Source organism: Camelina sativa, chromosome 17 (genome assembly GCF_000633955.1).
Source record: "Camelina sativa cultivar DH55 chromosome 17, Cs, whole genome shotgun sequence".
Lineage (NCBI taxonomy): Eukaryota > Viridiplantae > Streptophyta > Magnoliopsida > Brassicales > Brassicaceae > Camelina > Camelina sativa.
The window spans coordinates 6,292,764-6,307,362 of record NC_025701.1 but is presented as its reverse complement, the minus strand read 5'-3'; the positions used below and the strand labels follow the sequence as shown (position 1 = coordinate 6,307,362).

General features: G+C 34.3%; 3 protein-coding genes and 1 pseudogene across 5 annotated transcripts; 2 read left to right on the top strand and 2 right to left on the bottom strand.

The window, feature by feature from the left end:
• On the top strand, positions 4,878 to 6,916 carry LOC104755661 (probable 6-phosphogluconolactonase 1). Of its 3 annotated transcripts, none has more exons than XM_010478090.1 (4): positions 4,878 to 4,993; positions 5,634 to 5,841; positions 5,928 to 6,063; positions 6,298 to 6,916. In XM_010478090.1, the coding sequence occupies exons 2-4, from the start codon at positions 5,669 to 5,671 to the stop codon at positions 6,781 to 6,783; spliced, it is 795 nt and encodes a 264-aa protein (XP_010476392.1). In that variant the 5' UTR covers positions 4,878 to 4,993; positions 5,634 to 5,668; the 3' UTR covers positions 6,784 to 6,916. The 3 variants fall into 3 exon arrangements, with proteins under 3 accessions (XP_010476392.1, XP_010476393.1, XP_019094223.1); XM_010478091.2 differs by lacking the exon at positions 4,878 to 4,993 and adding an exon at positions 5,007 to 5,382; XM_019238678.1 differs by lacking the exon at positions 4,878 to 4,993 and adding an exon at positions 5,074 to 5,090.
• On the bottom strand, positions 6,922 to 8,130 carry LOC104755662 (peptidyl-prolyl cis-trans isomerase E-like). The gene is made up of 2 exons (XM_010478093.2): positions 7,723 to 8,130; positions 6,922 to 7,297 (listed from the first exon to the last, which is right to left on the bottom strand). The coding sequence occupies exons 1-2, from the start codon at positions 8,039 to 8,041 to the stop codon at positions 7,080 to 7,082; spliced, it is 537 nt and encodes a 178-aa protein (XP_010476395.1). The 5' UTR covers positions 8,042 to 8,130; the 3' UTR covers positions 6,922 to 7,079.
• On the bottom strand, positions 10,070 to 12,235 carry LOC104755659 (PI-PLC X domain-containing protein At5g67130-like). Its single transcript, XM_010478087.1, has 7 exons — positions 11,899 to 12,235; positions 11,564 to 11,680; positions 11,316 to 11,432; positions 11,125 to 11,223; positions 10,690 to 10,993; positions 10,366 to 10,589; positions 10,070 to 10,282 (listed from the first exon to the last, which is right to left on the bottom strand). Exons 1-7 carry the CDS (start codon positions 11,983 to 11,985, stop codon positions 10,196 to 10,198), a joined length of 1,035 nt encoding a protein of 344 aa, XP_010476389.1. The 5' UTR covers positions 11,986 to 12,235; the 3' UTR covers positions 10,070 to 10,195.
• On the top strand, positions 12,466 to 13,340 carry LOC109129874 (annotated as a pseudogene).

The window sequence follows — 14,599 nt, the reverse complement described above, 5'->3', positions numbered from 1 at the left end:
CAAAAAAAGTATTCATTAAAAGTACAATTCAGTAATTAACAACTCCAGTGCACTCCTAATTTAATTATATATCGTAGAATAAGAATATGGGAAAAGCACATGAAGAAAATAGAAGGATCATGAATATATCTGTTTTTATAAGATGAATGTGTTTTATTAGGTTATGTATCGCAATTTGAATAAGTTTATTTGTTTGCTAATGTATCCACTATATTATAATTTTTATCGTTTCATTTGCTTGGTAGTTTGTCTACATTTTGATATAGATCTAAAACAACCGAGTTGGAATGTTAGGAGCGGTGACGTGTTCATATTATCTTTCAAATCATTACAAAATTGAAAATTTAGGACTGTTTCTTAGCGTTCAACTTATAACGATTATGTATTATATGACAAAAGGGTGGCTAGGGTTTTTATGCTTTTGGAAAAGAAAAAGATGTTTGCCTTTTATGATAAATAAAAGTGATACACATAATTAGTTCAACATGTTTGGGATATATTGTTGCAGCGGTCTTAAATATATTTCAATTCGATAATGACATTATTCTCTCTCTCTCAAACTAGCGTTACGATCACATGTATAATCAATGGCTGATATCGGACATACAAATGTTCTTATCGAAGGTGCTAAAAACTTCTAACACAACAAAAGGATATATATATACATTTTAGGATTTAACTACCCAACAAATAAAACTTTTCATTAGGCCAAAATAAGTGCAAGTTGCTTTCTTTCCCATCTCTTTCTTTATTTTATTTTTTTCCATATTCCCCTACATCGATTCTTCATATCTCCTTCATTGTAGATATGAATGATCCGTCACAAGCGCATTGGAACCAAAGGATCGATGTAAGAAATATAGAGTATATAAATGCAAAATAAATTATGTGGTCACAAAATATATATATGCTTTCTTACAAGATTCATTAGGTTAGCTAGTATCATCATTTAAACTTTCCCAAGAGAACATGTAATTTATATTATCACTTCAAAGCGTTCTAATTTATCTACGAAAATAAATCACCCTATATGTGAGCATTTAGTAAATGAAAGGGTTTTTTTCCAACGTTAAAAAGTAAATTCAACACTCACTAGTCTGTTTTTTGAAGTCTTCATTCATTCCAACTATCATGATAGTATTATAAAATTGAATATTTAAGAGCCCTCTTGGATAATTTCTGCCTCTCATTGGGCAAGAGAATTGGATCCTTCGTCTTAGGGTTGTAGACACTAATTAATTAGATCATTACTGGAGTATTTTTTTTTTGCTTTTGATGATCTTCAAGTGGCTCAATTAATGATTGCGATTCTTTTCTAAAAGCCGAATTTAGATGCTTTTGTTAAAGCCAAATATTCACTTGCAACTTATAACAATCGTGATTTTACCAATTTTTAATACGTCAAAGCCCAAAAAGGCTATGTATTTTCTGCGCCACTCATTACTCAATAGCACTCCCAAGAATATGAAAAAGTTGTATACACTACATATAAATGGCCAAGTACGTAATTAGAAATGAACAATTAATTATGCCTTGATTATTTTACGAACTATTTTCGAAAATAGATTTGGCTTACTTATCATCAGACGCATCCCTCTATATAGTTCAACAAAAATGTGTATTCTCGTTGCAAAACTTTAAATTGTACACAATAAAATAAAACGAAGTTGGTAGTGTACATGAGTGTATGTTATTTTTACTCTAAAAGGTTAAAGGTTACCTAATTTAAATGATTTTTTAGTTACACGAAAATAATTATTTACTGTACAGAATAATAATACTGATACTTCATATCTACAATATATAATTCAAACTTTGCTTTGCAGCTTAAGTACTAGTATGAGAAGTGTATTTTGTGTTGTTGTTACAATTAAAAATGAATTAGGTCCTCTTATGTTTTCACCTTTTCTTTCAATTCCTCAATCATTTGTAATTTTTAATTTTGCAAGGAAAATTTTAAGTTGTAACAAACATTTCCAACTTCCAATGAATGTACTATTTTACAAAATATTTATTATAGAATTTGCTAGGACGCTAATGGGCTCTCTTTTGAAAGCTTAGGCCTTCAACAAGGAGCGATCCATATGCCACTGCCGATAAAGAACTAAATAAACTTTCATTAACCAAAAAAAGAAGAAAAAAGTAAAAAACTACATAACACTCCACAAAAACATGGCAATTGCTTTGGGATTTTTTAAGGGATCTGGCATTCATGTGCATCTCGCACAATCACCAACTTGAAAAAAAAGAGTAGTTTATGGTCCTAAACTTGTAGCAAACTAGTGTTAGGCCTCAATTAATGTGTCTATAGACCCACTAAAGAATATGATTGATCCACCAAAATAAAATTTATAAACTTCTCTAGAATGATAGCTCTAGTTTCACCTGCTATAGCCAAGAACCTAGTATTACTAAACGTATATAATTTGTTGGATTAAAATAGCTATTAAGGTCACTATCATGACCTCAATGGTTTAGGTGTGGATCATTTATAAATTCCAAAATTGTTAAACAAGCTTTGCTTGAGAATACCGAAGAGGTGGTTATTCAAGGATTTAAATTGAATCAACATTCTTGTTTGATGCAAACAATAAATTTAAAAGCTGCTGCGGGGTTTCTTAAATATGAACAACTTAATCGAATATATGTTTTCTCATATATGTCTAATGTTTTTTAATCTATCTTTTAAGTACCATATGTTTTTTTTGGTTGATTTGTTTCTGGTTCTAAGGTTTGAGTCTTTGCGGAAAACCATAGAGACATGAAATTTAGACATAATTACAATCAATAGACTACTGGGTCCATATATTATTACCTATCTTTTGGGTAAAAAGATACTGTCATTTTTTTTGGATCCATATACTTTCTTTTAGTACTACATATCATGTTCTGATAGTCTTACTTATTATCTGAAAGATAATCATTACAGTTTTTTTTCAATTCAATTTGGAAAAGCTAATGTAAGAAGGGAGTCATGTGTCCCACAACTTGGGAGTTTGTCTGGTCTCTTTACCTGTCAGGGAAGCAATGCGGTGTTGTTTCCATGTGCAAACAATTTTCTATCCATATTTTACAATCATTGTACTATATTTTTTCTGTTTTCTATTTTATTTTTTTCCTTAAATTTTGTTATTTTCCCTATTTTTATTTAGTATAATACTAAAACGTAATGATTCATCTTCAATAATTAGTTATGCAATTATCTAGTAATATACTTAGTTAAACACTTCAAAATTCTAGTCCATCGGTTTAGTACAGAGTAACAGAGATATCACATATCAGACACATGTTGATACAGAGACACCATGATTCATTTAGGTATATGCGTGTGTATTATCACGACGGGATGGTGACAATAAAGTATGTATTTTTCGCAAAGATATGATCTTGCTGGTACTAGTCTCCATCTATCTCAATATTGAGTGGTTCCTTCACATTTTTTTCCAAACCCTACACACACATTATTGGATGGTTTCTCCTCTTTGAGAATGAACGAATATGAATGCCATACTTGGTAACATGGATGGATATGTAATAAGACAAAAGAATCGTCGCGTGGGCTTCTTCGCGATAATCTTCCTCAAAATTTCTAAGAAGATTTTCTTACACGTGTGTGATACCTTCATGAAAGACGATTAGGGATCCCTCATGCAAGAACCTCTCATTATTTGGACCTCCAAGAATTATAAACTTAGAAACCACGGTATAAATAACATATAGTAAGTTGTTGATTATCCCTTAATTCGACTCATAACTAGATTTTATACATCTTACTTGTTCCAAATTTTCCTACTGGTAGCTTGGTGCCGTTTGGAGAATGATGACACGCGATGTCATCCTATAGGCATCATAAATGGCCTTACCCACTAAAATGCAATCCGTTATAGCTTCGAAAAATATAATAGGATGTTAATTTATGCTGGTATATAAAGCGTTATTGGGCCTCTTTGATGTAGTTCATATTAGTGGTTCACTAAATACGATTAAATTATTAATATATAAGGTTTTACTTTGATAAATATGGCCTTTTATTGTCAACATATAAAAAGTGATTGAGGTTCACAATCACAAAAAGACATGAAAAAAAAGAGATTAAAAATAGAAGATAATGTAGTTTAAGAAGTATAGTTGATCTGGATGAACTTTACATTTCCACCAAAACATTTATGTATTATATATATAATTACATCATATTAAAATCAAACTATTTAACATTAACATGTGTTTCTCTTGTTTGTTTACTTGTAAATAGAAAATGGAATAGTGTGAAAAAAACAAAAGATACGTGTGTGACCTAAACAAACATTACTGGTGATTTTTGGGTCATTCGTGATACAATTCCTAAAATGTTGTAAAATCCAATATTGACCCGAAAGATATTACCCATTTACCCTTATCATCATATTTATTCGCATTAATATATCATAGTGCCTAAGATTCCTGAAAAGTGGGGCATATATGGTAAGTGTTCATGTGTCAAATTTGTGGACCTTTCGATATGCCATAATTTTTATTTTATTTTATCATTAATTTATTTTTATCTGTATAAAACTTAGGCTTATAGATAATAGTATTGATGAAATTAAGAAAAATTAAGCCACTCACAAATTTGAAAATTAAAGAAATTAATTATAGAAAAGGANCTCTCCAAGGTTAGCTGTTTTGGATTGGTTCTTGATAACTTCTAGGTGGAAGAATTCGTGTGGCTAGCTGCTTTTCTTGAATCTGCAACCTATTGACTTTTCTTGCTCCAATCTTGGCTTGTTTGAGAAAAAAAAAACTAATCCAGTCATGGTTCCGGTCAATGCAGCTTTGTGTGTGGTTTTTGTCTTGTTATAAAGTTGACTTTTGTTTGTTCTGAGAGTTGCAACTTTAANCTAATCTTCATCTCAAACCTTAAATTCTTCTAAATACCACCAAACCAAAATCCTCTTAAACAACCCTACCGAGCTTCTTCTCCTATAACTTGATTTTATCAAAGAAAAATTTGCAGGTACTTCTTCGATTTTATCCTTCTTAAGTTTGTTTTTTCACTTTTGTTTGTTTGTGTGTTTTACTTTTATCACGATATGCACGTCGAAACCCAGAAGGTAAAAATCTCTTAATTTCTTATAATTCTTCTTCTCTCCCAAGAGGCGTTTTCGTTATTAATTTATATAAAGGCAGATTTATTTGGAAGTCCTTTGTTTACACACAAACCAAATATATAAATAACATTGTTGCATATCTATCTATATGAATGTATGTAGACATGACCTATGTATTGATGGTGCAATTATATATATAATCATTATCATCTGGTGCTTTTGTAAAATCTATCTATCATTATTAACCTGTTGTTTCACTCATATCATCTCTCTTACCTTTCTCTTTAACTCCTTTGTAAGAAAGAATCCTCTCTTCCCTCGATTTGGTTTGGTTATATTATTTTATTTTGTATTTGCTGTCTTCTGAATATTTCAAATGCTGATTTTTGGATTTTTAGTCAAATTCGAATTGTTGAGAGTCAGAGCTTTTTGATCTTATCTCTGTTTCCTTAAAATGTGAATGTTATACTTCTTACAATCCAAAGCTGATCTCTTTCTTCTCTTAAAGCTTTAAATTCTTGAATCCCATTTTTGTTTTTCATGTAGAGTTGCTAAAAAAAAAAAAAAACAGAGGAAGCAAAATGGCACTTACTTGGACTCATAAAGACAGAGGAGAAATTAGGGTTCATGAGAATTTGCAGGAACTAAGCATAGACTTGGTAGATTATATAGCTGAGGTATCAGAAGCATCAATTAAAGAGCATGGTGCTTTCTGCATTGTGTTGTCAGGAGGCTCTCTCATTAGTCTGATGGGGTAAATATACAATTTTTACCATTTAAAAGTTTTGGAGATTTTATTTTCAGTCTCTTTGATTGATCTTTTAATGAGTTACTCAACAGAAAATTGATCGAGCCACCTTACGACAAGATTATAGATTGGGCGAAATGGTATGTCTTTTGGGCGGATGAGCGCGTAGTAGCTAAGAGTCATGACGATAGCAACTACAAACTCGCCAAGGACAATCTCCTCTCCAAGGTTAGCTGTTTTGGATTGGTTCTTGATAACTTCTAGGTGGAAGAATTCGTGTGGCTAGCTGCTTTTCTTGAATCTGCAACCTATTGACTTTTCTTGCTCCAATCTTGGCTTGTTTGAGAAAAAAAAAACTAATCCAGTCATGGTTCCGGTCAATGCAGCTTTGTGTGTGGTTTTTGTCTTGTTATAAAGTTGACTTTTGTTTGTTCTGAGAGTTGCAACTTTAATTTTTTTCAGGTCAATGTGTTTCCGAGACATATATGTTCGATTAACGACACAGTTTCGGCGGAGGAAGCTGCAGCAGAGTATGAGTTCGCCATCAGGCAGATGGTGAGAACAAGAACTGTGGCTGCATCTGATAACAGTGACTGTCCCAAGTTTGATCTGATCTTGCTTGGGATGGGATCGGATGGGCATGTAGCCTCGCTCTTCCCAAACCACCCAGCACTTTTGGTGAAGGATGATTGGGTCACGTTCCTAACTGACTCTCCTAAACCGCCACCGGAGAGAATCACATTCACTTTACCCGTCATTAACTCAGCTGCTAGAGTTGTTGTAGTAGCCACCGGCGAATCCAAAGCCAATGCTATCCACTTAGCTATCGATGATTTGCCCAAACAAGAGAGCTCTTTGTCCCTGCCTGCAAGGCTAGTCCACCCAAGCAATGGGAATCTGATCTGGTTTATGGATAAACCAGCGGGGTCTAAACTTGACAAGGTTTAAATTTTCCGAGTAGGACTTAGATATTGTTCTTTGTTCCAAAAGCGAATGGTTCTTTTTTTATCAGTGATGACCCTTTTTGTATGAAGAGCATCCGGTTTAAAAACATGTTTTTTTTTTCAACTTTTCTAACCAAGCAAGTTTCTCCGAACTACAAAATCTATTAACTATAACAATAACATGTTCAGCAACTTCAAGAAACAATCTTAACCTCAAAACTCTATGAGGTGATAGTGTGACACACATCTTATCCTACAAGAGCAAGGTTCATTACAGAATCCGGTAATGCTTACTTTCATTTAGGCATTGCCATTGTTAAGAGCATCAGCCTCGACTCTAGCCATAGGATCATCTTTGGTTTCTGTATCCTCTTCCATCTCACCTTCTCGGTCTTGTGCCAATTTCTTCCTGTGAAGTTCCTCAGCAGTCTCCATGGCAGCCTTGTTCTCTGCTTGCATCTTCAGCATTTCCTTCTCCTGTTGCTGCCTCTCAAACCATGTGTCTGCATCTGCCCAAACTGAAAGAAAACAAAACCAAAGAAGACACAATTGTTAACAATGACAATCAAGAAGCAAACAAATTAATCATAGACATGAGGCTCACTGACTTCTTAACATCAACGAGACAATTAGAGTCTACAAAAACACTAATTTCCAAACCCTAATTTTTCCAACAAGTTCCCCAATTACAAAAACCATCAACGAACACAAATCAAAATCACCAATAGCTCAAGTTAAGCAAAACTCTAGGGAAAAATCTAAGAACCAATTGGTAAAGCTAATTGCAGAATCAATAAATCACAAGAACGCGAAATTTTAAACCCTAATTTCAACAATTCCAGACTCATTCACAAAACCCCAAAATCAAAATCATTAATAGCTCAAGTTAACCAAAACTCTAGGGCAAAATCAATTAGAGAGAAAGAGTAAAAGAGAAACATACGTGGATGTGCAGCCCAACCCTGTTCACCACCCTTGATTTTCTCAGGGAGAGCATAATTAACAGTGAGAACACGACCGTAGAGTTCAGCTCCATCCATATTATCCATAGCAGCAGAAGCGTCTTCTCTCTCGAGAAAAGTAACGAACCCGAAGGATCTATGTTTCTGATTCGCTTGATCCAAAGGAGTCTTCACGTCTTTGATATCGCCGAAAGGTATAAACGCAGCGTGAAGAATCGATTCGTTAACCTCATCAGCTAAACCTCCTACATACAACGTGTTCTTCTGCATCGCTTGCTGCTGTTGAACTGCCGCCGCCATTGTTCCTACACCTCTCTCTTTCTCCGATTCAAACCTTCACAGAGCAATTGGAACAAAGGAGAAGGCGATATCGATTTTTTTTTTTTTTTTTTCGTTCCTCTTTTCTCTGATATAAACGGGCTTTTTGGCGGTTCGGCCCATTAATATATCTATATATAAAGCCTTACATTCTATTGACCTTTTTTTGGCCCCACTTCTTGCTTGTTTGTGGAGAAATCTAACGAGGATCTTATAACTAATCCAATAATGGTCTTGGTCAATACAGCTTTGTTGTGTTTTGTTTGAGTTATAAATGTTGACTTTGTTCTGAGAGTTGCAAACTTAACTTGTTTTGACATTTTGTCAGACCGTGAGAGAAACTGAAAAAGGATTGCACATTATTCTTGTTAATTTCTGTCTCTTCTCGGCCTCGCATATGTTGTAAGGATTATATTAGACAACATTGATAGCAAAAAAATACGGGGGACATAAGTTTATAGTTTATACTTTATATTAGTCTCGTATGATATATACATTTTCTTTTCGTTTTCCATATAATTATTATTTTTTATTGATTCTCTCGTAGCTGTGGCCCACCATGATGCTAATTTTTGTTGTTGTTTATGGCACTGCAACAAATAATTTGCAAAGAGAAAAACAACATTAGTATCAAAAACTCAAAATAACAAGCTTTTGCACAAGTGGTAAAAAAGAATCCACTTACTGTAATGAGATGTCAAAAATCCTTATTCCCTGTTTTGGTTCCATCACAAGATTTTAAATTCTTTACCTCTGCTTCTTTTTCCTTCATAAAAGTCTCCACCTCGAAACTCAACGTTCCCCCTTTCGAAAAGGGCTCCATCTCAGCTTGTACGGTTGTGGAAGGTGAGCCTGATGTATTGGTAACTCTACAAGAAAGATGCTACTTTTTTTTTTTTTTTTACGGAAACAATTAATTTGCACACAAAAAAGAACAACGTTAGTATCAAAAACCACAACATAGCCCAAAAATGTACATTTTTGGTGCTCCAAACATACCCAAAAAGTATCCAATCATACACAAAAACATTCACTCATATGTATCGATCTGCATGGGAAGTTCCCTAAAATCGATGGAAAACCTCTTTTTCACCTGTTCAACATTTGAAAAATCGCTACCTTTAGATATCCAAACTCAATATTAATGGATTTGAAATTTATCATTTTATAATAATAATAAATTATGTTATAAATATTTAATAAATATATATTTTGATAATATTTAATATAATTTAAGATTTGAAGTCGAAAAATAAACCAAACTTTGAAAGTATTATTTCCAATAATTTATAATTATATTAAATTACATAGGTTAGATATATATTAATTTATTAATTAGAAAATACAGAGTTGCAAATATAAAATTCACTATTAATTTATAATATATTTTTAAATTTACTTCTCTGTCGAACCATATTACACAAATGTAAACATTATTAGTCGCATTTACTAAGTTGACTAAACATTTTTTCAATTAAGATATTCAATAAAAAAATAAGTAGGAATTAAATTTGTTAAAAGTCAAACTGGAAAAAGAGAAATAAAACAGAAATTAAGGATATATATATTTTTTAACGCTTCCATGAAGTATATAGTTTTAATTCGTTTTAAAAAAAATAGAATATAGAAAAAGGAAGAGACTAAAACAAAATAACAAATACAAAAAGAAAAGGAAAAGATAGTAGAAACAAAAAAGAATTGTACTCGTGACCTATGATGACACATAGGGTATATTCTATTGCCGACTGAACTAGCAGATTTAATCAGCTAGTGTTACTAACTAATCTATAACAACAAGTATAGAGCACGTGCCCAACCTACTCTTAAGGTAGATCCGCCTCTATCACCTTGCAACCAATGAATAAATCTTATGATTTTGTCTTCAAACCCATCCCCGGCGGAGATTCTGTTTATTATTTCCAAAGTTTGTTTTCTGCCTATTAGTAATGTGCCTCCTTTTTTTTGTCAAGCAGCATAATTCTTCTTGATATCAGCTCAAAATGTTCTGAATGGTGAAGTTTTTGGATATTATGAATAAATTAGTAAAGAATCGAATCACGTCCACATAGAAAGCTCACGAAGAAAGTAGTAAAGAAAGTAATCGAGAGTTAACTCATCATTGTTTGTAATAATAATTTAACAAGCATGCACATCATAACGCCCACATAGAAGCTTCGCGTTTAGTATATCAACTGCTTGGAATGTTCCTCCTCCAATACTCCTCTGTATCAACCCAAGGAAGAAAACAAAATTAAAACTCATTACTCCATTATGATTTTGAACCAGATTATGACATTTATCCTTACCTTGTAAAAGTTGACGGCGACATAATTGGCCCATCGGTCCCCTGCGGCTAAGTAACATGTCTTAATCATATCGACAAGTTGTTCAGAGTTATCCTCACAAGTCAAGATCTTAATCGGAACTGTCTTGAAATGGTTTACCAAAACCAAAGCTTTGGTTTTGTCGGTTAAAAGTGCAGATTCTCCTCTATTGCTACATTCATATGGTATAGCTCCATCGTTCCCATCTGACAATTAATAATACCACACTGGGGTTAATCGGTTATCTCGAAACCAACTAAACTTAAACCAGAAAATTGGTAACTTCATTCATCATCAAGCACTCACATTGGTTTTCCACTACGTAATTCCACTGGTAAGCTATTCCTTCGGTTTTTTGCTTCGATTCAGCTGAAGTGAAAACGATTAACCGTTGGTTATTGGCGACCATATCCTTAACCAACGGCCAATCTCGGCCACCCAAAGGCATAATTTTAACTGGAAACCAAAATTTCTTTAAACCAGAATCAGTAAACACTTTGGTTAACCCGTTTGGTGATTTGACGTAATCCTCCAAAAACAATGTCACGATCTCCAATGGATTCGCTGTCAAGAATGCGAATATCTCCTTGAATGTGTCTATCGCCCGATTCTATAAAGTGACATAACAAAACTAATCATTTACACCAAAACATTGCATGTTCGGATATATTTTTTCTTCCAACAAAAGACAAAACTGAAAGCTCCAATTGTTACAAAAGCAAGTATGAAGATTGAACTTACAAACTTGGTAATCTCAAAGCATTTTTCGTCAAACGAATGACACAACCATACATCTCCTTGGTAATCGTACGTATCTAACATCAATGCTCGAACACCACTCTGAACAAACAAAAAAAGGTAACATAACATTCAAATAGTTTAAGAAGAAAAGCATACATTGTTTAGTTAGTATTTGATTTAATAAAACGCACGTTGAGTTGTTGAACTATAGTATCTTCTTGGGTCGCCACATGAAGCAGTTTCCCTTCAATGGCAAATGAATTGTGGGTTGTCAAAAATGCATATTTATTAAACGGCATCGAATTGTTCTGTTACCAAAAATAAAATAAATCATTAATGCTTCATGCATGATACTTTTGATAAAAATAATAAATTAATAATCATGATTTTTTTTTAAAACTATATCGTAAATTCAATATTTTTTTTTTTAATTACTTACCCCAACGGAGAATGGATTTGTGATATTTGATCTAACGCATCTTGCATCCTCGATACCGCATTTATAACAACCAAGTCCAACATTGCAGTCTTCGTCCGACGAGCATTGATCGCCGAGCTAAATTGTAACATAGTAAATGACAATATCCGTAAATATCACCAAAAATGTGAATAAATTTACGACTAGAGGAAATTATGATGAATAATGATGAATATCCCAGAATTTTTTACAATTCTCATGACAGCTTAGGATCTCAAGATTGATCTGAATTTGGCTGTAGGAATGATAATTATTTTAAGAAAATTGAAAAGTAAATAACATTTTTCATGCCTTACCTCCAAACTGGAAGAAACAAAAGAGATTGCTGCGGGATGAAACATAACCAAGATTGTGACAACAAAGAAGAATTTGAAACTGGCCATTGTTACTGACTTGTTGCTCTGACGGTCTGACCAAGAGATCGATCTTTCGTAGAAAAACGTTGGTATAACTTTGACAAAAGAACTGATTGAATCTACTTATTTGAATCCTGTACATCTTGCAAGTGTACCAAACAGCTTCTAGTTCTACATCAACCTGCGAGTCAAATAAGGGATCGTGTATTACAGATATTAACCACCTACCTACTTAATTCATCCTCAACAACCTTATTTGGATCGTGTAGTACGGATATTAGCTACCTACCATATCTGTACACACCTTCTCAGAGCAATTGGAACCAAAAAAAAAGGAGAAGACGATATCGATTTTTTCATATAAACGGGCCTTTTTTGGCGGTTCGGCCCATTAACATATCTATATAAAGCCTTCGAGATCCTTGAAATCTACCCTACAATCTATTGACTTTTTCTCCCCAAATCCATGCTTGTTTGTGAAGAAATCTAATGAGACAAGACAAGACAATGCTGAAAAGAAAACGCTCGAGCTCGATCTCGAGTTTTGTATTAAAAAGACATCGTCGCTCTAGTGTGGAATTGCTACCACACGATGTTGTAGAGCTCATCCTCGAGAGACTTCCTGTGAAGTCTCTGCTGAGATTCAAGTCATTATCCAAGCAGTGGAAGTCCACAATCGAATCCAACCGTTTCAAGAAACGACAGTTTATCTGTGGTAAGCAATCACGAGGTCCAGATGTGCTTCCCTTCAAGATGGTGAAGCTCCAAGGAGATTTGTGTTTGGGTCGTCAGTAGTCTCTACGGTCAAGTTCCCTGCTATTTCCTGTGCGGTTTGCTATGGTAGTTGTGACGGCCTCGTATGTGTCCATGATGTCTGGGATCCGGTTGTTGTAATCAACCCTGCCACTAGATGGCAACAAAGTTTAAATCGTTGCGGCTTTGAACTGCTCAAGATGGATAGGGGCAAGAAAAGAGATTTGTCATTCCCATTTCATAAGCTTGGATTGGGTAAAGACAAAGTCACGGGCACATACAAGCCCGTTTGGTTATATAATTCATCTGAATTTGGCCTAGACAACGTTACTACTTGTGAAGTTTTCGACTTTCACACCAACGCTTGGAGGTACCTTACCCCTTCTTCTCCTCTTCGGGTGACTTCTTGCCATAAAGCCGTCTATTTGGATGGGTCACTTTATTGGTATACCGCCTGTGAAGAAACCAAAGTGCTATCTCTCGATCTTCACACGGAAACTTTTCATGTCATCTCTAAAACTCCCTTTCCCCATATATCTGTCCAAGACAACTACACCATGTGCGTCCTCGACAACCGCTTGTGTGTATCTGAGAAGAACTGTGCCCAGCCAAGTCATATGGTCGCTTGACTCTTCGGGCGGCAACATGACATGGAAGCAATTGTGTTCCATAGATCTCACCAAAACTTTTTCTTGGTTGGGGGAACCCAAGTTCGCACTCATACCGATTGCAATTCTGGACAAGAATAAGCTAATACTTCATGGTCGTGAGCACTTGCAAGCAATGGTCATACATGATCTCCATACCAAATCTTATGATTTTGTCTTCAAGCCTACCACCGTCGGAGAATCTGTTTATTATTACCAAAGTTTATTCTCTGCTCTACCAAATTAATTTCTTTGTACCAACTTGTTTGTAACCATTGTAAGTTTAACAATTAATACTGCATTTTAATTTAATAAAGATGGTTTTATTCAGTTTTCTTGTTTTCCAAGGCTTCTTATTATATTCAGTTTTCTTGTGTCTTGTTGTTGATGCTTGAGTAAGTTACCAGTCCTGCCTTGTCCCTATCTCCTCTTGAAAACTTGAGAGCTTATGAATATGAAAGTAGGTTCAGGATCATAAGGCATTTCTCTGATTTCTGTATGCAATGTTGACATGCAGAACGAATCAGAGTGATAACGTTGACATGCAGAGTGGTAATCACATGATAACCACAACCATGGTCACCTTGGTCTCCATCTGCCTCGTGATTACAATGGCGTCTATGTTGGTGGTGTGCAGTTATATTGTTTGGTGCTTTGTTCAATCTGTCGTTAACGTGTTTCAATCAAATCATCTCTCTCTTTTACTTCTCTGTGACAATCCCATCCTCCCTCTTTTTTCCTCAGGTTTTATTTGAATTCTACTTTGATCCTTGCTTGAAACGTTTCATGTTTCTGTTATAATCTCTGTTCCTCTGACTTCTTGTTGGGTTTTGTTTTTTTTTAGTTCCAAGATCCTCTTGCCTTTATCATGTATTATTTACCTGCTTTCTGTATCCAAAATGCTGAGTTTTTGGATTTGCAATTTATTGGAATCAGGATAATGATTTTACAATTTTACCAAAACGGTTTCAAGGTCCCATTTTCAGTCATCTCAACCGATCAACTCAAAACGTTCTGAATCGTCAAAGTTTTTGGACATTACAAGAAATTAGTAAAGCATGGAATCACGTACACAATAGAAAGCTCACGAAGAAAGTAGTCAAGAAAGTAATCAAGAACTAAATAAATTAACAAGCATGCACATCATCACGTCCACATAGAAGCTCTCCATTTAGTTTATCAACTGCTCGAAATGTTCCTCCTCCACTACTCCTCTGTTTCAACCCAAAGGAAAAAAAAAA

Excerpts from the sequence above, each read along its gene's own strand:
- LOC104755662 (XM_010478093.2), bottom strand. The coding sequence starts at position 8,041 with ATGGCGGCGGCAGTTCAACAGCAGCAAGCGATGCAGAAGAACACGTTG. Across the intron at positions 7,298-7,722 it reads GGGTTGGGCTGCACATCCAC|TTTGGGCAGATGCAGACACA; the intron begins GTATGTTTCTCT and ends GTTTTCTTTCAG.
- LOC104755659 (XM_010478087.1), bottom strand. The coding sequence starts at position 11,985 with ATGGCCAGTTTCAAATTCTTCTTTGTTGTCACAATCTTGGTTATGTTT. Across the intron at positions 11,433-11,563 it reads CAAATCCATTCTCCGTTGGG|AACAATTCGATGCCGTTTAA; the intron begins GTAAGTAATTAA and ends TTTTGGTAACAG. Across the intron at positions 11,224-11,315 it reads CTATAGTTCAACAACTCAAC|AGTGGTGTTCGAGCATTGAT; the intron begins GTGCGTTTTATT and ends TTGTTTGTTCAG.
- LOC104755661 (XM_010478090.1), top strand. The coding sequence starts at position 5,669 with ATGGCACTTACTTGGACTCATAAAGACAGAGGAGAAATTAGGGTTCAT. Across the intron at positions 5,842-5,927 it reads TCTCTCATTAGTCTGATGGG|AAAATTGATCGAGCCACCTT; the intron begins GTAAATATACAA and ends GTTACTCAACAG. Across the intron at positions 6,064-6,297 it reads AGGACAATCTCCTCTCCAAG|GTCAATGTGTTTCCGAGACA; the intron begins GTTAGCTGTTTT and ends AATTTTTTTCAG.